At 36.8% G+C, this 18,370-nt stretch overlaps 1 protein-coding gene across 18 annotated transcripts in view; it reads right to left on the bottom strand.

Annotated features, from left to right (window-relative positions):
• Positions 1-417: 417 nt before the first annotated feature.
• The window catches only part of Ect2 (epithelial cell transforming 2), a 91,322-nt gene continuing 73,369 nt past the window's right edge, over positions 418-18,370 (bottom strand). For 14 of the 18 annotated variants that reach the window (XM_077794087.1, XM_077794088.1, XM_077794095.1 and 11 more), the window contains 3 exons: positions 4,788-4,895; positions 3,692-3,838; positions 418-507 (listed from right to left, as the gene is read on the bottom strand). In XM_077794087.1, coding sequence (XP_077650213.1) covers positions 418-507; positions 3,692-3,838; positions 4,788-4,895 — 345 coding nt within the window. Of the gene's footprint in view, positions 508-2,088; positions 2,314-3,691; positions 3,839-4,787; positions 4,896-18,370 lie in introns of those variants that run through there. The other 4 variants (XM_077794084.1, XM_077794086.1, XM_077794085.1 and 1 more) reach the window with 2 other exon arrangements.

The raw sequence follows: 18,370 nt of genomic DNA, 5'->3' as shown, positions 1-18,370 counted from the left end.
CATTAAGTATTGTACTATCATTTAATCTCCACACAAATTGAGAGACATAAATATGTACTTCCATAAACTCATTCACAGATACTATACAAACACATTCACAAGTAACACCTACAATAAAATTTAATTACTGTTTCAGGGTTACAAAGCTAGTGATAACATGAATAACTTAAATTATTGGTCTTCGGATAAGAAATATAAGCAAAGAGATAAATTACATCAAAATCAATATAATTTTTTACATGAATTAACTTTAAACAGAAGAGGTAAACTTTAGTCTTTCGAGAAGAAAATCAAATGGCATAGTTTAGTGTTAGTTTTCTTCTTTTCAGCTTTTACCAAGGGCTAAATACAAGTACCAAAAGTCAGTTTCTTATGTGAATATGAATTTACATATTTCTTAAGTTTTTTTTTTAAGTTTCATATCAAATGAGTTGTAGATCTACTTAGAGTATGACTTCTTCTTTCAAAGAAGGAAGGAAGGCTGACAAGAGAGGGAGATGGGATACCCTGTAAGACAAAACAAATACTTTTTAAATTTTTGTTTAAAATTTCGGCATGATTATCATGCCTGTCATTTTTACATCATACAAATTATTTAAAGAATTAGTTAAATGACATTTGACAATTCTAAGCCCTTTAAATAAAAGAACTTAAAAATCAAGAGAGTGAACCTCTTTTAGCATTCTGAAACTAAATGAATATTAACTCAACTAGAATGGACATTGGCTTACTGCTAGTAGTGACAATCAAAATTTCTTCTGTGAGATATTAATGACTCAGTGTTACAGATTATGAAAGAAAAAGTTATAAACTGATCAAGTTTAGTGGTTTCTTCTTAATTCATAAAGCAAAACTGGGGGGCTGGGGATGTGGCTCAAGCGGTAGCGTGCTCGCCTGGCATGCGTGCGGCCCGGGTTCGATCCTCAGCACCACATACAAACAAAGATGTTGTGTCTGCCGATAACTAAAAAATAAATATTAAAATTCTCTCTCTCTCTCTCTCTCTCTCTTTAAAAAAAAAACTGGGAAGGTCGAAATCACCTCATGGGAAATAATTTTCTAAAATTAAAAGTCATATAATCCTATCTTATTATATGTGAAATTCTGTGTGTGTGTGTGTGTGTGTGTGTGTGTGTGTGTGTGTGTTTAATTTTGCTCCATATGAAAACTGAGCAAAACACAAGTGCTTCTGGATAACAGTGATTAGAAGTTGCTAGCTATCTAAATTCTGTTTCAGAGGCCAAAGTTAAATATTATCAGAATTTTTAACTATAATAAAGAAATATGCATATAAACAAGAATATAAAAACCCAAGGGTGGGTGTAAATCAGATTAGAGCCACAGGAGGTGGCACATGCCTGTAATCCCAGAAATTTGGAAGGCTAACACAGGAAGATCACAAATTTGAGTCCAGCCTGAGTAAATTAGTGAGACCTTGTCTCAAAATAAAAAACAAATGGGCTTGGGGTTTAGCTTAGTGGTTGAATGTTCCTGGGTTTGATCCCCAGTACATACGTACATAAGTACGTGTGTATGTATGTATGTATGTACACATACAGTTTCATTTAACATATAAATAGCTAACTAAACTTATAGTGAACAAGGTAGCTAGTTATAAATTCTTAGCAAAGTAGTAAAAAAAAATTTTTTTTTCAAAGAACTAAGTTAGTTTTTCTCTGGTGGAACTTTTATGATGACATATTAAAAATATGAATTTTATATAAATGCCAAATATTTAAGATTAAGACTCAGATTTAGAGTAGAAATCTACATTTTATAACATTTTTTTAAAAGAATATTGTCCTAAATAAAATTTCCAGTGGATCTTAAATATTCTGTACAGAACAGTAAATTACTTTGTAAAACTGTTTTTATTTGGCAATATGCAAAGAAACACTATTAAACCTATACTATTTTTAAACAAAGCAGTAATAAAGTTGTGAATTCAAAAGTCCCAACCCACCCAATAAGTAATTCAGTGGAGAAAGAACACTCTCTCTTTTTTTTTTCAGAATATAAATTTCAAATAGCTAATAAGCTCACATTAAACTTCACGAGGCTTGTTTCCATTATTGCTTGGCATATCTCCTAATTCTTCACAAATGTCAAAGATGACTTGGATAGGACTTTTTTTGAATTTTGAAAAAAATCAATATTTCCTTCTAGTATCTTTGAAAAACTAGCTCGGGAGGCAGAATGATGTATAGATCGAAACCAGGAGAACTGAGAGCGCCCACCAGTAGAGTTTGAGCGCTGAACATAAATATGCTTAGTAAATCCAATTATATTGCTTGTGGAAACAGAATGGTTTATCTGTTAGAACAGAAACAAGCAATTGAGAAGAGGACATGAAACTCTTAAAAATATCTTAATTTACTTAGGTATATATTGTCTATATAAAAGTATTATAACTATATATAATTTCCTAAAGTCTTTCTATAAAATCCACTTGCCTTCATTTGAAAGACAATAGTTAATAATAGTTATATAAATGCAGAAAATAAACAAAAGATAATACTTTGACCTTGAGAAAGCTTAAAATTTAATAAATGAATGTGTATCTGCATTATCAATTTAAATTAGCCAAATTACTTTGCATATATTTATATAATCAACTAAATACAACTTGTCTCCTGCTGGTTAAGGTTAACCTTGAAGGAAAATCTGCATAAATATAAATTCAGCTGTAACTCTTTGTTGTGTTAACTAAAGACCTAAATAACTAGCTTTAAAAAATTTACTGAATATTATGTGCCTTGCCTATATGAATTTTATATAATATAAAAGGTAATATACTTTTTAATTACTAGAGCACCCACAATGTGCAGGTACTATTCTAAGTACTTAGTATATATTAACTCGTTTAATCCTTACAACCACTTTACATTCATTTTATGACAGTAAAATAGAGAGATCTTTAATAACTTGCCAAAAATCGTACGGCTAAAAAATATCAGAGCAAAGTTGAACACTTGGGTTCATGCTCTTAATCACCAACCAAATTGTGTCTCAACATATAATCATATCATATATATAAGTTGTGACTTTATACATTGATATGTATAATTTGATTCTTATAATAACACTATGGGAGATAAGTACTGCTGACCTCCTTCCTCTCATCTATAAAAAGGCAGACAAAGAGAGAATAAGAAACTTTCTGAAGGACACATTGCTGAGAAGTGACAGTCATTTGCTTTTCTTTAACCTTAGATACTTAAGTTAATAATAACTGTACAAAGAAAGAACAGATATATTTGTACACTAAATTATATGTGTTAAAAATGCCCTTATTGAATAAATCTGACACTTGTGAATTTGGATTGTTCAGGGAATTATTTAAACATATACATACAAACTTAGAACCAGTATCATCCTCTAAAGTTCAGTTTCAGAGATTATTTTCTACTCATCAAAGAAACAGTAAAGGGAATAATACTCAGTCTCTGTAATTAGAACCCACGTGCATAAACAACCATAGTATTTACATTAGTAAAATGACAATCCAGATTGAAACCTGCTTCTTTTTTTATGAATTTAGAATAAATTTTAAAATAAATTTCAATCCCAGTTAAATTTCATATTGAATACACTACACATTAAGTACGTGTCTAGTTTATTAAAATGCTAAAGAATTCTAAACCAACTCCATGAGTTAAGTCATTTAGCCCATTAAATCAGAAACACTTACTGCTAATGATGATGTGCTAGGCAGACGACTCACTCCATGTTTATCACTGCTGGAAGGACTTCTTCCCTCCACTGAGCTATGGGATGGCATAAGAGCCATTCGTAGAGCTCTCTTTGGAGTTTTTGAAAAAGAAAATGCTCTTGTAACCTAAAATTAAAAAGTTACAATTAGTTAAGCCTATACAAATTTAATGTATCTGATCAGAATGGGCATAAAGAAAGCCAAATATACAATTTTCTACAAATATTATGTGACAAAATTCTATAGGGAATAAAGCAGTGAGAAAATGTAGGTGTAGATTAGTCTATCTTACATTTAGAAAACACTGAAATCCTATGAAAAAAGAGGGTGGGAGGCAAAAAGCAGTCTGGGAGTTAAGACACCTGGGATATGTCAGATTCTATCACAGCCTTGTGAAATCTCTCATGTAAAACCATTTGAACCTCAATTTCTTTGTTGGAATAGTGATAGTTTCTTTTAATTATTATTTAACATGTAGAGACACAAAGATGGCACAAAGCCTATCCTTTACAGGGAAAGAAAACAAAACAATATTAAACTTACAAATATAAGAGTAAGCTATCTGGTTGCAAATTACCCTAGGAACCTTAAAATTCTAGTTCCACTTTTAAAAAGCCTTACTATCAATTACTCTGATAAGTCTTCAATAACTCTGATACAATAAGTTAGGAAGTCATCTTCATCATGAGAAGATTAAACACACTTCTAGAGTCACGACTAGATCCTATGTCCTCAGACTCAAGTCATTAGCCCTTTGCTGAAAAAACATCTGAGGCAATATTTAAGAATGAACACATATCTAGATCTAAAACACCAAGAGCACAATGCCACTGCAGCATAATTCATAGACATACCACTGTAACAAGAATGGAAGGGACACCAAGTTATTATAATTGCTCTGACAAAGAAGCTATGGAACCAAAACTATTATCTCAATTCTGTGGGTAATTTCATAGAACCAAAGAATGGCTTTGTTGTATAGACTATCTTTATATACCAGTATTTATGATAATATTAGTTCAATATAACTAAAAAATATTTTAGAGATATGTCAAATAATTTCACTGAAACTCACCTTTTTTGAAGTCTTTTTTATTGCTCTAGATGCTCTACTCAATGTACTATCCATATCTTTTGTATTCATTTCAAAGGACTCAGGATCAGCAGTGTAAATAAGATTCTCCTGTTGAAAAATAATTATTACTTTAAAATTAAGAAAAAAACTGCTTCTAAAATCAAACATTTAAGCACAAGTACACATATGCGGATATTTATAAATTGAGTCACCCAAGATTTGTAATGTGCTTGAAATAATTTTTCCTTTGAAACACACTAATTTAAGGATATTTGCATAAAATAAGTATTCAGTAAATGAATAATTCACTGCAAGGACCACAATCAAAGCAATGAGAAAGAGATATCAATATAGAATCATACTACCAACCCTAAACTAACAACTTTAGAAAGTTTGCATTCTTAGTGTTTAAGTATGAACTCCACTACAAAACCAATAAAACCTTAATAAATTTTCAAATTAAGATTTCATCTTTCTTCTACTTTTCTCTTTCTTCTTCAATTTGCATATGGAATGAGAGGTTCTAAGCTTGTGATCAGGAACTCCTAGGGTCACAAGAGCAGAAATCAGGGAAATTGTGTGGAAAATTTTGAATGATCACGTGCAGGTGCATTTTTCTGAGGAGCGAGTTCATAGTTTGTATCACATTACCAAAGGAATCAAAGACCTCATATAAGCCAAGAGTCACCGATCAAAATTTACAAGTGAGATAACTAATCTGTTAGTCATTCAAAATCTTAGTTGTTCAAACTGTTTTGGCTTTCAGAGAAAACAAATTAAACAAGATAGTTTTTGTATATTCCTACAAATAATTTTCACTTAAAATGTACAAATCTAGACTATGAATAGGCAAATTGCTTCACTATTCTAACACTATAAGACTATGTCTTCAAGCACATTCATTCTGTGGCTACAGAGAATTTTATAGAAAATTTTAGGGAAAATGTTTTTCTGAAAAATTTCACAAGTTCAATGTAGAAAATGTTGTATCTAATTTATAGTATTCATAAGGATAAAACAAGATAACTCACAGAAACATTTTGAAATGAAATATTAAGCCTTTTAATATACATCAAGTGTTAAATATTATTCTCCATAATTATAATTGCCCACTCTGGCTTTCCACCACTGACAGTCACATAGATGGCCTTAACTTTGATAAAGCTTCTCTAATTTCTTCATTAGAACAACGAAACCTGCTCTTCCTGCTCAAGACCTTCTTTTTCCCACTTGATCTGTTTATTAAATGATTCTTGGGCTTATCTAATCCCAATTAAGTAACAGTATTTAAAATTACCAGTATCTTTTAAAAAGTAATTACTAATTAATTACTAAATAATGTTACTAAGGCACAAATTTAAAACAGAATAATATAAATCACTCAACTCTACTAATCAATTACTATTTACTGTTTAGTATTATTTCTCATAGATATTTTCCTACCTACATAAAAATGTTTTTATAACAAAATTGGAATCATTTTATTTAGTTTTGTATCTTATCTGCATTTTCAAGTCATTAAATACTCATAAGAATTATTCTTAACAAACAGCTGACAAGTCTCTTCTGATTATACCATTTTCTAGGCTAGAAAATTAGAAGTAGAAAAGCAGAAAAATAAACATTTTTAAATTCTTGATGTATAAATTGCTTTCCAAAACAGATATACTGTTACAATATCCCCACTAGCAGATTAGGAAAGGGTCTATTTTACCTCATTAGCCCTGAGTAACTTCCTTTAAAAAAAAAAAAAAGCAACATGGTTTGCAAAACAATTTGATAGCCAGGCACAGTGGTGCACGCCTCTAATCCCTGCAATTTAGGCTGAAGCAGAAGGACTGCAAATATATGTATTTCCTGGGCTACTTGGCAAGACTCTGCCCCAAAAATAGATCAGTGGCAGAGCACGTGTGTGTGTGTGTGTGTGTGTGTGTGTGTGTGTGTATGTGTACTGCGGATTAAACCCAGTAAACACACACACACAATCAACAGATTGCTTTCTTAAACTATGTTGCTTTATGTTACTAGCTAGCGAGGTATATTTTCTAACTTTTAAAACTGTGTTTATAAATTGTCTATTTATACACTTTGACCATTTTTCTAATGAAATACCAGTGCTTTGGTATTTAATTATGAAATAAGCTTTTAAGAAAGGAAATAATTGGCCAGCTTTGTCACTATTTCCCCCAATATTTATTTTGTCTGATTTTATATTCCTAATTATTTAATCTTTTATATTTTAATTGTTCATTATTCACTGTTTTAAAAGATTTAATTTTGACAAAATTCATGTTTGATGCCATAGTTAGTTTATATAATTGTTACATTCCTGATTGTTTTAACATAAGGAACAATATAGATGCTATTTCTAGTCTTATATAGCTTCTATGCTGAACAAGCATTTCCTTACTTAAAGAGCTAATATGCACTACCTACATTTTCTTATGTTTTTGAAATGGTTTGGGCTTTTTGCATTTAACTCTTGTATTTATCTACAACTAATGTGTATAAGTGTTGTCAGCGTTAAAAACTTTAGTTAAGGTTCTACATTTGTAATACAATAAATGTCTTATATTTCAAGGCCATCTATTCCTTCTCTTAATTCATCTATAAATTTCTGAAACTGAGCAGTAATGTTGATTAGTTTAATTTTAAAAAGTATAATTTAATGTCTCACAAAGAAATTACTGTTTTCTAAATTTTCTTAGGTATCATTGCTTTTTCTTTAAAACCCACCTTTGGAATTATTCAATAAAATTCTAAAATGTCCCTGTAGGATTTTATAGACATGGCAATAAATTTGTAAATTAAAGACAACTTGACATCTTTGTAGTAGTCAGTATTGCCATTCAGGAATATCAGAGGTGTCTCAGTATTATAGTTTTCTTAAAATAGTTATCATGTGTTTCTTATGAGATCATTTGTAGTTATTTCATGCCAAATTTTATTGGAAGACAGATCTTTATTTTCTAAACTTTCTAAATGGTGACTACTAGCACAAAGGAAAACCATTGATAAGTATATATTTACATATTCCTTGGCTACTTTATTCAATTATGTTTAAAATCCTGATAGTTTTCAAGGTTTTAATCATCTTCACAATAATTTGTAAAATAACTGAATAGGGAGACCTGAACAGGAAGCTAAGGCAGACGGTTCCCAATCCAAGGCAAGCCTAAGAAACTTAGAGAGAACCTGAATCAAAATAAAAATAAAAAAGGATGGATATGTAACTAAGTGGTTGAGTGTCCTTAGGTTCAATCCCCAGTACCAGAAAAACAAAATTTATAAAAATATATATATTTCCTACAGGTCATAATAAAGGGATCATGTTTCCTTTATTGGTGTACATATGGCACCATAAAGTAATCAGAGCTGTAAGGTCATGTGCTGCTTTAACAATAAGCATACATTCTGAGAAATGAATCTTTAGGGAATTCCATCATACAAACATCAGTGTACATTGTTTCCTACAATGTAAGATGGCTGCAGTGTCACCATAAGGCTATATATCTTTTATTTATCTATCTATTTTTTTAATTATTTTTTGAGATGGGATCTTGCTACATTGCTAACTTGTAGACTTAAAAGATCATCCTGTCTTAGCATCATGGAGCCACACCTGGCCCTAGATTCTTTATTTGCTGTTGTTGCAGTGCTGGGATGTAAACTAGAGCCTCAAGAATACTAGGCAAGTACCCTACCCTTGAGCCACATACCAGCCCCACTAGAAATCTTTTATGCTCATAAAATATAGAAGCACACTCAGAAAAAAAAAGAATGTTTTGACATTTAAATACATTTTCCATCATCATTTTATTTTTAAACTACAAAGTAATTTGCCAATGCTTATTTTAATTATGACATTTTAAAAATTGAAAGCTAAAAAATCCAATGGAATTGGTTGGGGGGGGAGAATTAGAAACAATATGGGAACTCATTTATTATTTATTATTATTTATTATTTATTATTATTATTTATTAAAAATATATATCAAAGATCCAGGACACACACAGGCCCTAGGCTCAATTCTTAGTACAAAAAAAAAAAAAAAGACTGCCAAAGAAACAGAAAATAAGGTGGGCACAGTGGTACATGTCTATAGTACCAGCAGCTCCAGAGGCTGAGGCAGGAGGATTGCCAAGTTCAAGGCCAGACTCAGAAACTTAGCAAGGCCCTAAGCAACATAATGAGACCCTGTCTCAAAAATAAATAAAATAAAATAAAAAAGGTCTGCTATGGAAGTAGGTTCAGTGGTAAAGTACTCCCCTGTTCAATCCCAAGTACTGAGAAAGAGAGAGAGAGAAACTTACAAATAGCCAAAATATCCTATTTACGATATTATTCTACAGAAAACTGCCTGACAATTAATATAATTAATGCTCAAAAGAGGCTTTATGTTCATGCTTGATACTTCTGGAAAGAAAGACTATCAAAAGGTATGTCTATGAAAAGAAAGACTAGAGGGACAGGGGTTATGTGACATTTTATTGCAGTTTACCTTTATTTATTTGACTTTTCTCTTATGTGCAAATATTATTTTAAAATATAGAGTAAACTCAGCATGAACATAAAGCCAAATCTAGCATATTAAATTAACTCCTCAAATAAAATATTTAGATGCAAAATGTTCAATGTATATGTAATGAAACCAACTCCAATATGCTCAGTATTTGGTATAACACTCTTTACAATTGAAGGTCTCTGAAATTTAAAATTCTAGAAGTTGCTTCTAAAGAAAAAAAATTATTACCAAGTTTATTCTCAGTTTTTTTCTATTATTTTTACTAAGCATAGAATAATCACCTCTAAACCAAACAGGGAACAAATGGCTTCATGTTTTCTTTAAATGAACAAATAAACTGTTACTGATTTGATATAGAAGGCTCTGGGTCTAGAATGACTGAAAGGGTTAACATCTAGATAGTTCACTAGTGGCTGAAATGACAATATGGTCCTTTTCAAAAATGTAAAGATGAAGTATTTCCTTTCCTTCTCTTTGTGTGCATACACACAACAAAGTAAGTTAGGCAAGAGTTCAATGGGGGAAACTTATCAGCAGTCTTGGGCTTCTTTCTGTTACTTTCTTTCTCATTAATAATTCCCATTCTCTCTTCTAAAAGTCCTTTCTATATTTTAATCTCTTCCTCTAAATTTCTAAAATAAAAATAAAATTTATAGTATAGCCAAAACTCATTTTTTAATAACATACTAAATAGAATTCTGAAAACAATTTGATTTATTAAAAGTATGTTTAGCATTAATGAAATTTTGGAAAGGCGGGATTTTTTCAATCAGCTCCAAATTCACATTTACCTAAGACTAGTTCTAAAGAAAGACTAGCTGAGTTTAACATTAGAAAGAAGAACTTAATCTCTCCCAGTGAAATACATAATATCTTTCAAGAGAAATGGAGCCTCTGCTACAGATCTTATACTATTCGTGGGTGTTAAATTTCAGAAAATTTTCTAGCATTTCTAAGGTAATGATCCAACTTAGAGGTGAGTTATCAGATTCTTTTCCTCTCCCTGCTTTCTTTAAGCTCTCCTTTCCCATTAGTCTTCAAATTTCCAAATGGTTAAGAAACAACAACCAAAAACTACTCTCTTCTATCCCTTTCTTTACTTAACCTGTACCTCAGGGTTTCCTCAAACTCTATAATCATTTTTATAGCTTAGAGCTTTGATTTGGTCTAATTAAGGTAATAATAATAATAGATATATAGTAACCATTTACTATAAATTGAGCATCCCAAATCCAAAAATATAAAATGCTTTACCCCACATCCTCGCCAGTACTTACTGTTGTTTGTATTCATAATAGCTGCCATTCTGACTGCAGGTGAAATCTTAAGAGCAGTTTTGATTTGCATTTCTCTAATTGCTAGCAAAGATGAACATTTTTTCATATATTTGCTGAGTGACTGTATATCATCTTCTGAGAAGTGTCTGTTCAGGTCTTTGGCCCATTTATTGATTGGGTTATTTGTTTTTTGGGTGCTTAGCTTCTTGAGTTCTTTATATACCCAGAGATTAGTGCTTTATCTGATGTGTGAGGGGTAAAAATTTGCTCCCAAGATGTAGACTCTCTATTCATCCCACAGATTGTTTCTTTTGCTGAGAAGAAACTTTTTAGTTTGATTCCATTCCATTTATGGATTCTTGATTTTAATTCTTGTGCTATAGGAGTCTTATTAAGGAAGTTGAGGCCTTGCAGCCAATATGGAAAGCAGTATGGAGATTCCTTGAAAAATTGGGAATGGAACCACCATTTGACCCAGCTGTCCCTCACCTTGGTCTATACACAAAGGACTTAAAAACAGCATACTATAGGGACACAGCCACATCAATGTATATAGCAGCACAATTCTGGAACCCACCTAGATGCCCCTCAGTAGATGAATGGATTAAAAAAATGTGGCACTTATACACAATGGAATATTACTCAGCAATAAAAGAGAATAAAATCATGGCATTTGCAGGTAAATGGATGGAGTTGGAGGAAATAATGTTAAGTGAAATTAGCCAATCCCAGAAAACCAAATGCTGAATGTTTTCTCTGATATAAGGAGGCTGATTCATAGTGGGGTAGAGAGGGGGAGTATGGAAGGAATAGACTCTAGATACGGCAGAGGGGTAGGAGGGGAAGAGAGGAGGCATGGGGTTAGAAATGATGGTGGGCTTTTTAACATCACTCCCCTGCCCCTCCTGATCGGGTGGCTGGAGGCAGGAGCCAGAGGGAGGGCCGTCTCAGACCTGGTCAAAGAAAAAGGGATCGAACCCATGGCCTTGTGCATGCGAGACAAGCACTCTACCAACTGAGCTATATCCCCAGCCCTAAAAGTTTGTTTCAAAAACTGCACGGGAGGGATCCAACATGGCGGCCGGCGAGGAAGCAGCGACTCCAACGTCTCCACTTTAACGGGATATGAAAGACTCATCGAAACAGCTGCAGCCTAGCTACGGAGGAACTTCTAGCATAACTTCCTTAAGAGGAGAGCTGCCGTGAACTGGTAGGTTTACTCGAAGTGACAGGTTGCCCCAGAGAAGTGGATCTTGGAAGACCACGCGGGCACAGAGGTCTAGTCCCCCAACCATCAGCCGCTCCGGCAGGCGGCTCCCCCTGGAGGCCTAGCTCTCGCCCTGGGAGAAGCGGCCCCACCCGCCCGCTTCCTAACCAGGCGGCCACAGCTACTCGGCGATAAAGGTGCCCACGTGGCGGGTGCAGAAGTTAAGTCCTGCAGACGCCAGCCACCTTTGCAACCCCCGGGAACCCTGAGTGGCTTGGCCCGCCCCGCCCGAACTGGCAGTCCTCCGCCATACGGGCTCCCCCGGGAGGCCTAGCTCTCGCCCTGGGAAAAGCGGCCCCACCCGCCCGGTTCCTAACCAGGCAGCCACAGCTACTCGGCAATAAAGGTGCCCACGTGGCGGGTGCAGAAGTTAAGTCCTGCAGACGCCAACCGCCTTTGCAACCCGCCAACCGCCTTTGCAACCCGCGGGATCCCTGAGCTGCTTGGCCCGCCCCGCCCGAACCGGCAGTCCTCCGCCATACGGGCTCCCCCGGGAGGCCTAGCTCTCGCCCTGGGAGAAGCGGCCCCACCCGCCCGGTTCCTAACCAGGTGGCCTCAGCTACTTGGAGATAAAGGTGCCCTCGTGGCGGGTGCAGAAGTTAAGTCCTGCAGACGCCAGCCACCTTTGCAACCCGCGGGATCCCTGAGCGGCTTGGCCCGCCCCGCCCGAACCGGCAGTCCTCCGCCATACGGGCTCCCCCGGGAGGCCTAGCTCTCGCCCTGGGAGAAGCGGCCCCACCCACCCGGTTCCTAACCAGGCAGCCACAGCTACTCGGCAATAAAGGTGCCCACGTGGCGGGTGCAGAAGTTAAATCCTGCAGACGCCAGCCGCCTTTGCAACCCGCGGGAACCCTGAGCGGCTTGGCCCGCCCAGCCCGTACCGGCGGCGGGTGCAGAAGTTAAGTCCTGCAGACGCCAACCGCCTTTGCAACCCGCGGGATCCCTGAGCGGCTTGGCCCGCCCCGCCCGAACCGGCAGTCCTCCACCATACGGCAGTCCTCCACCATACGGGCTCCCCCGGGAGGCCTAGCTCTCGCCCAGGGAAAAGCGGCCCCACCCGCCCGGTTCCTAACCAGGCAGCCACAGCTACTCGACAATAAAGGTGCCCACGTGGCGGGTGCAGAAGTTAAGTCCTGCAGACGCCAGCCACCTTTGCAACTCGCGGGAACCCTGAGCGGCTTGGCCCGCCCCGCCCGAACCGGCGGCGGGTGCAGAAGTTAAGTCCTGCAGACGCCAACCGCCTTTGCAACCAGCGGGATCCCTGAGCTGCTTGGCCCGCCCCGCCCGAACCGGCAGTCCTCCGCCATCCGGGCTCCCCCGGGAGGCCCAGCTCTCGCCCTGGGAGAAGCGGCCCCACCCGCCCGGTTCCCAACCACGCGACCGCAGCTACTCGGCGATAAAGGTGCCCCCGCAGCGGGTGCAGGAGTTAAGTCCTGCTGATACCAGCCGCGTTTGCAAGCCGCCGGCACCCAGTGCGGCTTGGCCCGCCCCGCCTGAACCGGCAGTCGGCCTCCACCATCCGGGCTCCCCCGGGAGGCCTAGCTCTCGCTCCAGGAGCAGCCCCCTGCAAGCTAGACGAACCTTCGACCCATCGGGAGGTTAAGCCCAGCAACCTGCGGAGTGATAGAGGTGCCCCTCGTGCCTGCTGGGTAGGCGGACCTTTGACCGACCAGCAGAGCAGACCTAGGGCCTGCCAGCGTGGTAGACAGATCACACCAATTGGAGGAGGATCACAGCCACTACATGCCCTGCAAGGGTGATTATTCAACTATACAAGAGCAATATAAATAAATAGAGGGAAAATTTCAAAACACAACAGTTTCTCCAAGCAGAAAGAAACGCCAGCAGTATGAAAAGACAAGGAAAGAAAGGACCACAGGCAATGCAGGTCAACTCAACTTTAGAAGAGGTAATAGGTGCAACAGATGGAATGTCAGATAGAGAGATCAGGATATACATGCTTCAGATGATCTGGAGTCTCAAGGAAGACATGAGACAGCAAAATCAGATAATGAAAGATCACATTGACAAACAAATCCAGGAAGTAAAAGATCAATTTCACAGGGAGATAGAGGAAATAAAAAACAAACAAATAGAAATACTAGAAATGCAGGAAAAAATAAACCAACTTAAAAACTCAATTGAGAATACTACCAGCAGAGTAGATCACTTAGAAGAGAGAACATCAGACAATGAAGACAAAGTATTTCAACTGGAAAAGAACATAGACAGCTCAGCAAGTCTGCTAAGAAACCATGAACAGAACATCCAAGAAATATGGGACAATATCAAAAGACCAAATTTAAGAGTCATGGGGATACAGGAAGGCACAGAGCTCCACACCAGAGGAATACACAGCCTATTCAATGAAATAATACGAGAAAACTTCCCAGACTTGAAGAATGAGACAGAATCCCAAATCCTAGAAGCCTACAGGACGCCGAATGTACAAAACCATAAGAGATCCACACCTAGACACATTATAGTGAAGATGTCCAACATACAGAATAAGGAAAGAATTTTAAAAGCTACAAGGGAAAGGAAGCAGATTACATTTAGGGGTAAACCAATCAGGATAACAGCTGATCTCTCAACACAGACTCTGAAAGCTAGAAGATCCTGGAATAACATATTTCAAACACTGAAAGAAAATGGGTTCCAACCAAGAATCGTGTATCCGGCAAAATTAAGCTTCAGGTTAGAAGATGAAATTAAAACCTTCCATGATAAACAAAAGTTAAAAGAATTCGCAGCTAGAAAACCATCTCTTCAAAAAATCCTTGGCAAAACATTGCAGGAAGAGGAAATGGAAAATAACATTGAAAACCAACAATGGGAGGTAGGACAGTAAAGGGGGGAAAGTAGTCAAAGAGGATAACAAATCAGGTTTAGTAACATCAACAAACAAATATGGATAGAAGTACAAACCATATCTCAATAATAACCCTAAATGTCAATGGCTTAAACTCACCAATTAAGAGACACAGGCTAGTAGAATGGATCACAAAACAAGACCCAACAATATGCTGTCTACAGGAGACGCATCTGATAGAAAAAGATATCCATAGACTGAAGGTGAAAGGTTGGGAAAAATCATACCACTCATATGGACAGCGGAAACAAGCAGGCGTGTCCATACTCATATCTAATAAAATAGATTTCAAGCCAAAGCTAATCAAAAGGGATAAAGAAGGACACTTCATACTGCTCAAGGGAACCATAAACCAACAAGACATAACAATCATAAATATATATGCCCCAAATAATGGTGCAGCGGTGTTCATCAAGCAAACTCTTCTCAAGTTCAAGAGTCTGATAGACCACCATACAATCATCATGGGAGACTTCAACACACCTCTCTCACCACTGGACAGATCTTCCAAACAAAAGTTAAATAAGGAAACTATAGAACTCAACAACACAATTAATAACCTAGACTTAATTGCCATATATAGACTTTACCACCCAACATCAAGTAGTTACACTTTTTTTTCAGCAGCACATGGAACCTTCTCAAAAATAGACCATATATTATGTCACAGGGCAACTCTTAGACAATATAAAGGGGTAGAGATAATACCATGCATCTTATCTGATCATAATGGAATGAAACTGAAAATCAATGATAAAAGAAGAAAGGAAAAATCAAGCATCACTTGGAGAATGAACAACAGGTTGCTGAATGACATATGGGTTATTGAAGACATCAAGGAGGAAATTAAAAAATTCCTAGAGTTAAATGAAAACACGGACACAATATATCGGAATCTATGGGACACATTGAAAGCAGTCCTAAGAGGAAAATTCATTGCTTGGAGTTCATTCCTCAAAAAAAGAAAAAACCAACAAATAAATGATCTCATACTTCATCTCAAAATCCTAGAAAAAGAGGAGCAAAACAACAGCAAAAGAAGTAGAAGGCAAGAAATAATCAAAATCAGAGCTGAAATTAATGAAATTGAAACAAAAGAAACAATTGAAAAAATTGACAAAACTAAAAGCTGGTTCTTTGAAAAAATAAATAAAATTGACAGACCCTTAGCCATGCTAACGAAGAGAAGAAGAGAGAGAACCCAGATTACTAGCATACGGGATGAAAAAGGTAATATCACAACAGACACTTCAGAAATACAGAAGATAATCAGAGACTATTTTGAAGCCTTATACTCCAATAAAATAGAAGATAGTGAAGGCATAGATAAATTCCTTAAGTCTTACGATCTGCCCAGATTGAACCAGGAGGATATAGACAACCTAAACAGACCAATAACAATAGAAGAAATAGAAGAAACCATCAAAAGACTACCAACTAAGAAAAGCCCAGGACCGGATGGGTATACAGCAGAGTTTTACAAAACCTTTAAAGAGGAACTAACACCAATACTTTTCAAGCTATTTCAGGAAATAGAAAAAGAGGGAGAACTTCCAAATTCATTCTACGAGGCCAACATCACCCTGATTCCGAAACCAGACAAAGACACTTCAAAGAAAGAAAACTACAGACCAATATCTCTAATGAACCTTGACGCAAAAATCCTCAATAAAATTCTGGCGAACCGGATTCAAATACATATCAAAAAAATTATACACCATGATCAAGTAGGATTCATCCATGGGATGCAAGGCTGGTTCAATATACGGAAATCAATAAATGTTATCCACCACATCAATAGACTAAAAAATAAGAACCATATGATAGTCTCGATAGACGCAGAAAAAGCATTCGACAAAGTACAGCATCCCTTTATGTTCAAAACTCTAGAAAAATTAGGGATAACAGGATCATACCTCAACATTGTAAAAGCAATCTATGATAAGCCACAGGCCAGCATCATTCTGAATGGAGAAAAATTGAAGGCATTCCCTCTAAGATCTGGTACAAGACAGGGATGCCCTCTCTCACCACTTCTGTTCAACATAGTCCTCGAAACACTGGCCAGAGCAATTAGACAGACGAAAGAAATTAAAGGGATAAAAATTGGAAAAGAAGAACTTAAATTATCACTATTTGCAGATGATATGATTCTATACCTAGCAGACCCAAAAGGGTCTACAGAGAAGCTATTAGAGCTAATAAATGAATTCAGCAAAGTGGCAGGATATAAGATCAACACGCATAAATCAAAGGCATTCCTGTATATCAGCGACAAATCCTCTGAAACGGAAATGAGGACAACTACTCCATTCACAATATCCCCCCAAAAAATAAAATACTTGGGAATCAACCTAACAAAAGAGGTGAAAGATTTATACAATGAAAATTACAAAACCCTAAAGAAAGACATAGAAGAAGACCTTAGAAGATGGAAAAATATACCCTGCTCATGGATAGGCAGATCCAACATCATCAAAATGGCGATATTACCAAAAGTTCTCTATAAGTTCAATGCAATGCCAATCAAAATCCCAGCTGCATTTCTTGTAGAAATAGATAAAAGAATCATGAAATTCATATGGAATAATAAAAGACCCAGAATAGCAAAAACAATACTAAGCAGGAAGTGTGAATCAGGCGGTATAGCGATACCAGACTTCAAACTATACTACAGAGCAATAGTAACGAAAACAGCATGGTACTGGTACCAAAACAGGCGGGTGGACCAATGGTACAGAATAGAGGACACAGTAACCAATCCACAAAACTACAACTATCTTATATTTGATAAAGGGGCTAAAAGCATGCAATGGAGGAAGGATAGCATCTTCAACAAATGGTGCTGGGAAAACTGGAAATCCATTTGCATCAAAATGAATCTGAATCCCTATCTCTCGCCTTGCACAAAAGTTAACTCAAAATGGATCAAGGAGCTTGATATTAAATCAGAGACACGGCATCTGATAGAAGAAAAAGTTGGTTATGATCTACATACTGTGGGAGCAGGCTCCAAATTCCTCAATAGGACACCCATAGCGCAAGAGTTAACAACTAGAATCAACAAATGGGACTTACTCAAACTAAAAAGTTTTTTCTCAGCAAAAGAAACAATAAGAGAGATAAACAGGGAGCCTACATCCTGGGAACAAATCTTTACTCCACACACTTCAGATAGAGCCCTAATAACCAGAATATATAAAGAACTCAAAAAATTAGACAATAAGACAACAAGTAACCCAATCAATAAATGGGCAAAGGACCTGAACAGACACTTCTCAGAAGAGGACATACAATCAATCAATAAGTACATGAAAAAATGCTCACCATCGCTAGCAGTCAGAGAAATGCAAATCAAAACTACCCTAAGATACCATCTCACTCCAGTAAGATTGGCAGCCATTAGGAAGTCAAACAACAATAAGTGCTGGAGAGGATGTGGGGAAAAGGGCACTCTTGTTCATTGCTGGTGGGACTGCAAATTGGTGCAGCCAATTTGGAAAGCAGTATGGAGATTTCTTGGAAAGCTGGGAATGGAACCACCATTTGACCCAGCTATTCCCCTTCTCGGTCTATTCCCTAAAGACCTAATAAGAGCATGCTACAGGGACACTGCTACATCGATGTTCATAGCAGCACAA

The sequence above is a fragment of the Urocitellus parryii genome, chromosome 2 (assembly GCF_045843805.1).
Source record: "Urocitellus parryii isolate mUroPar1 chromosome 2, mUroPar1.hap1, whole genome shotgun sequence".
Lineage (NCBI taxonomy): Eukaryota > Metazoa > Chordata > Mammalia > Rodentia > Sciuridae > Urocitellus > Urocitellus parryii.
This window is presented reverse-complemented; position numbering and strand designations above follow the sequence as displayed.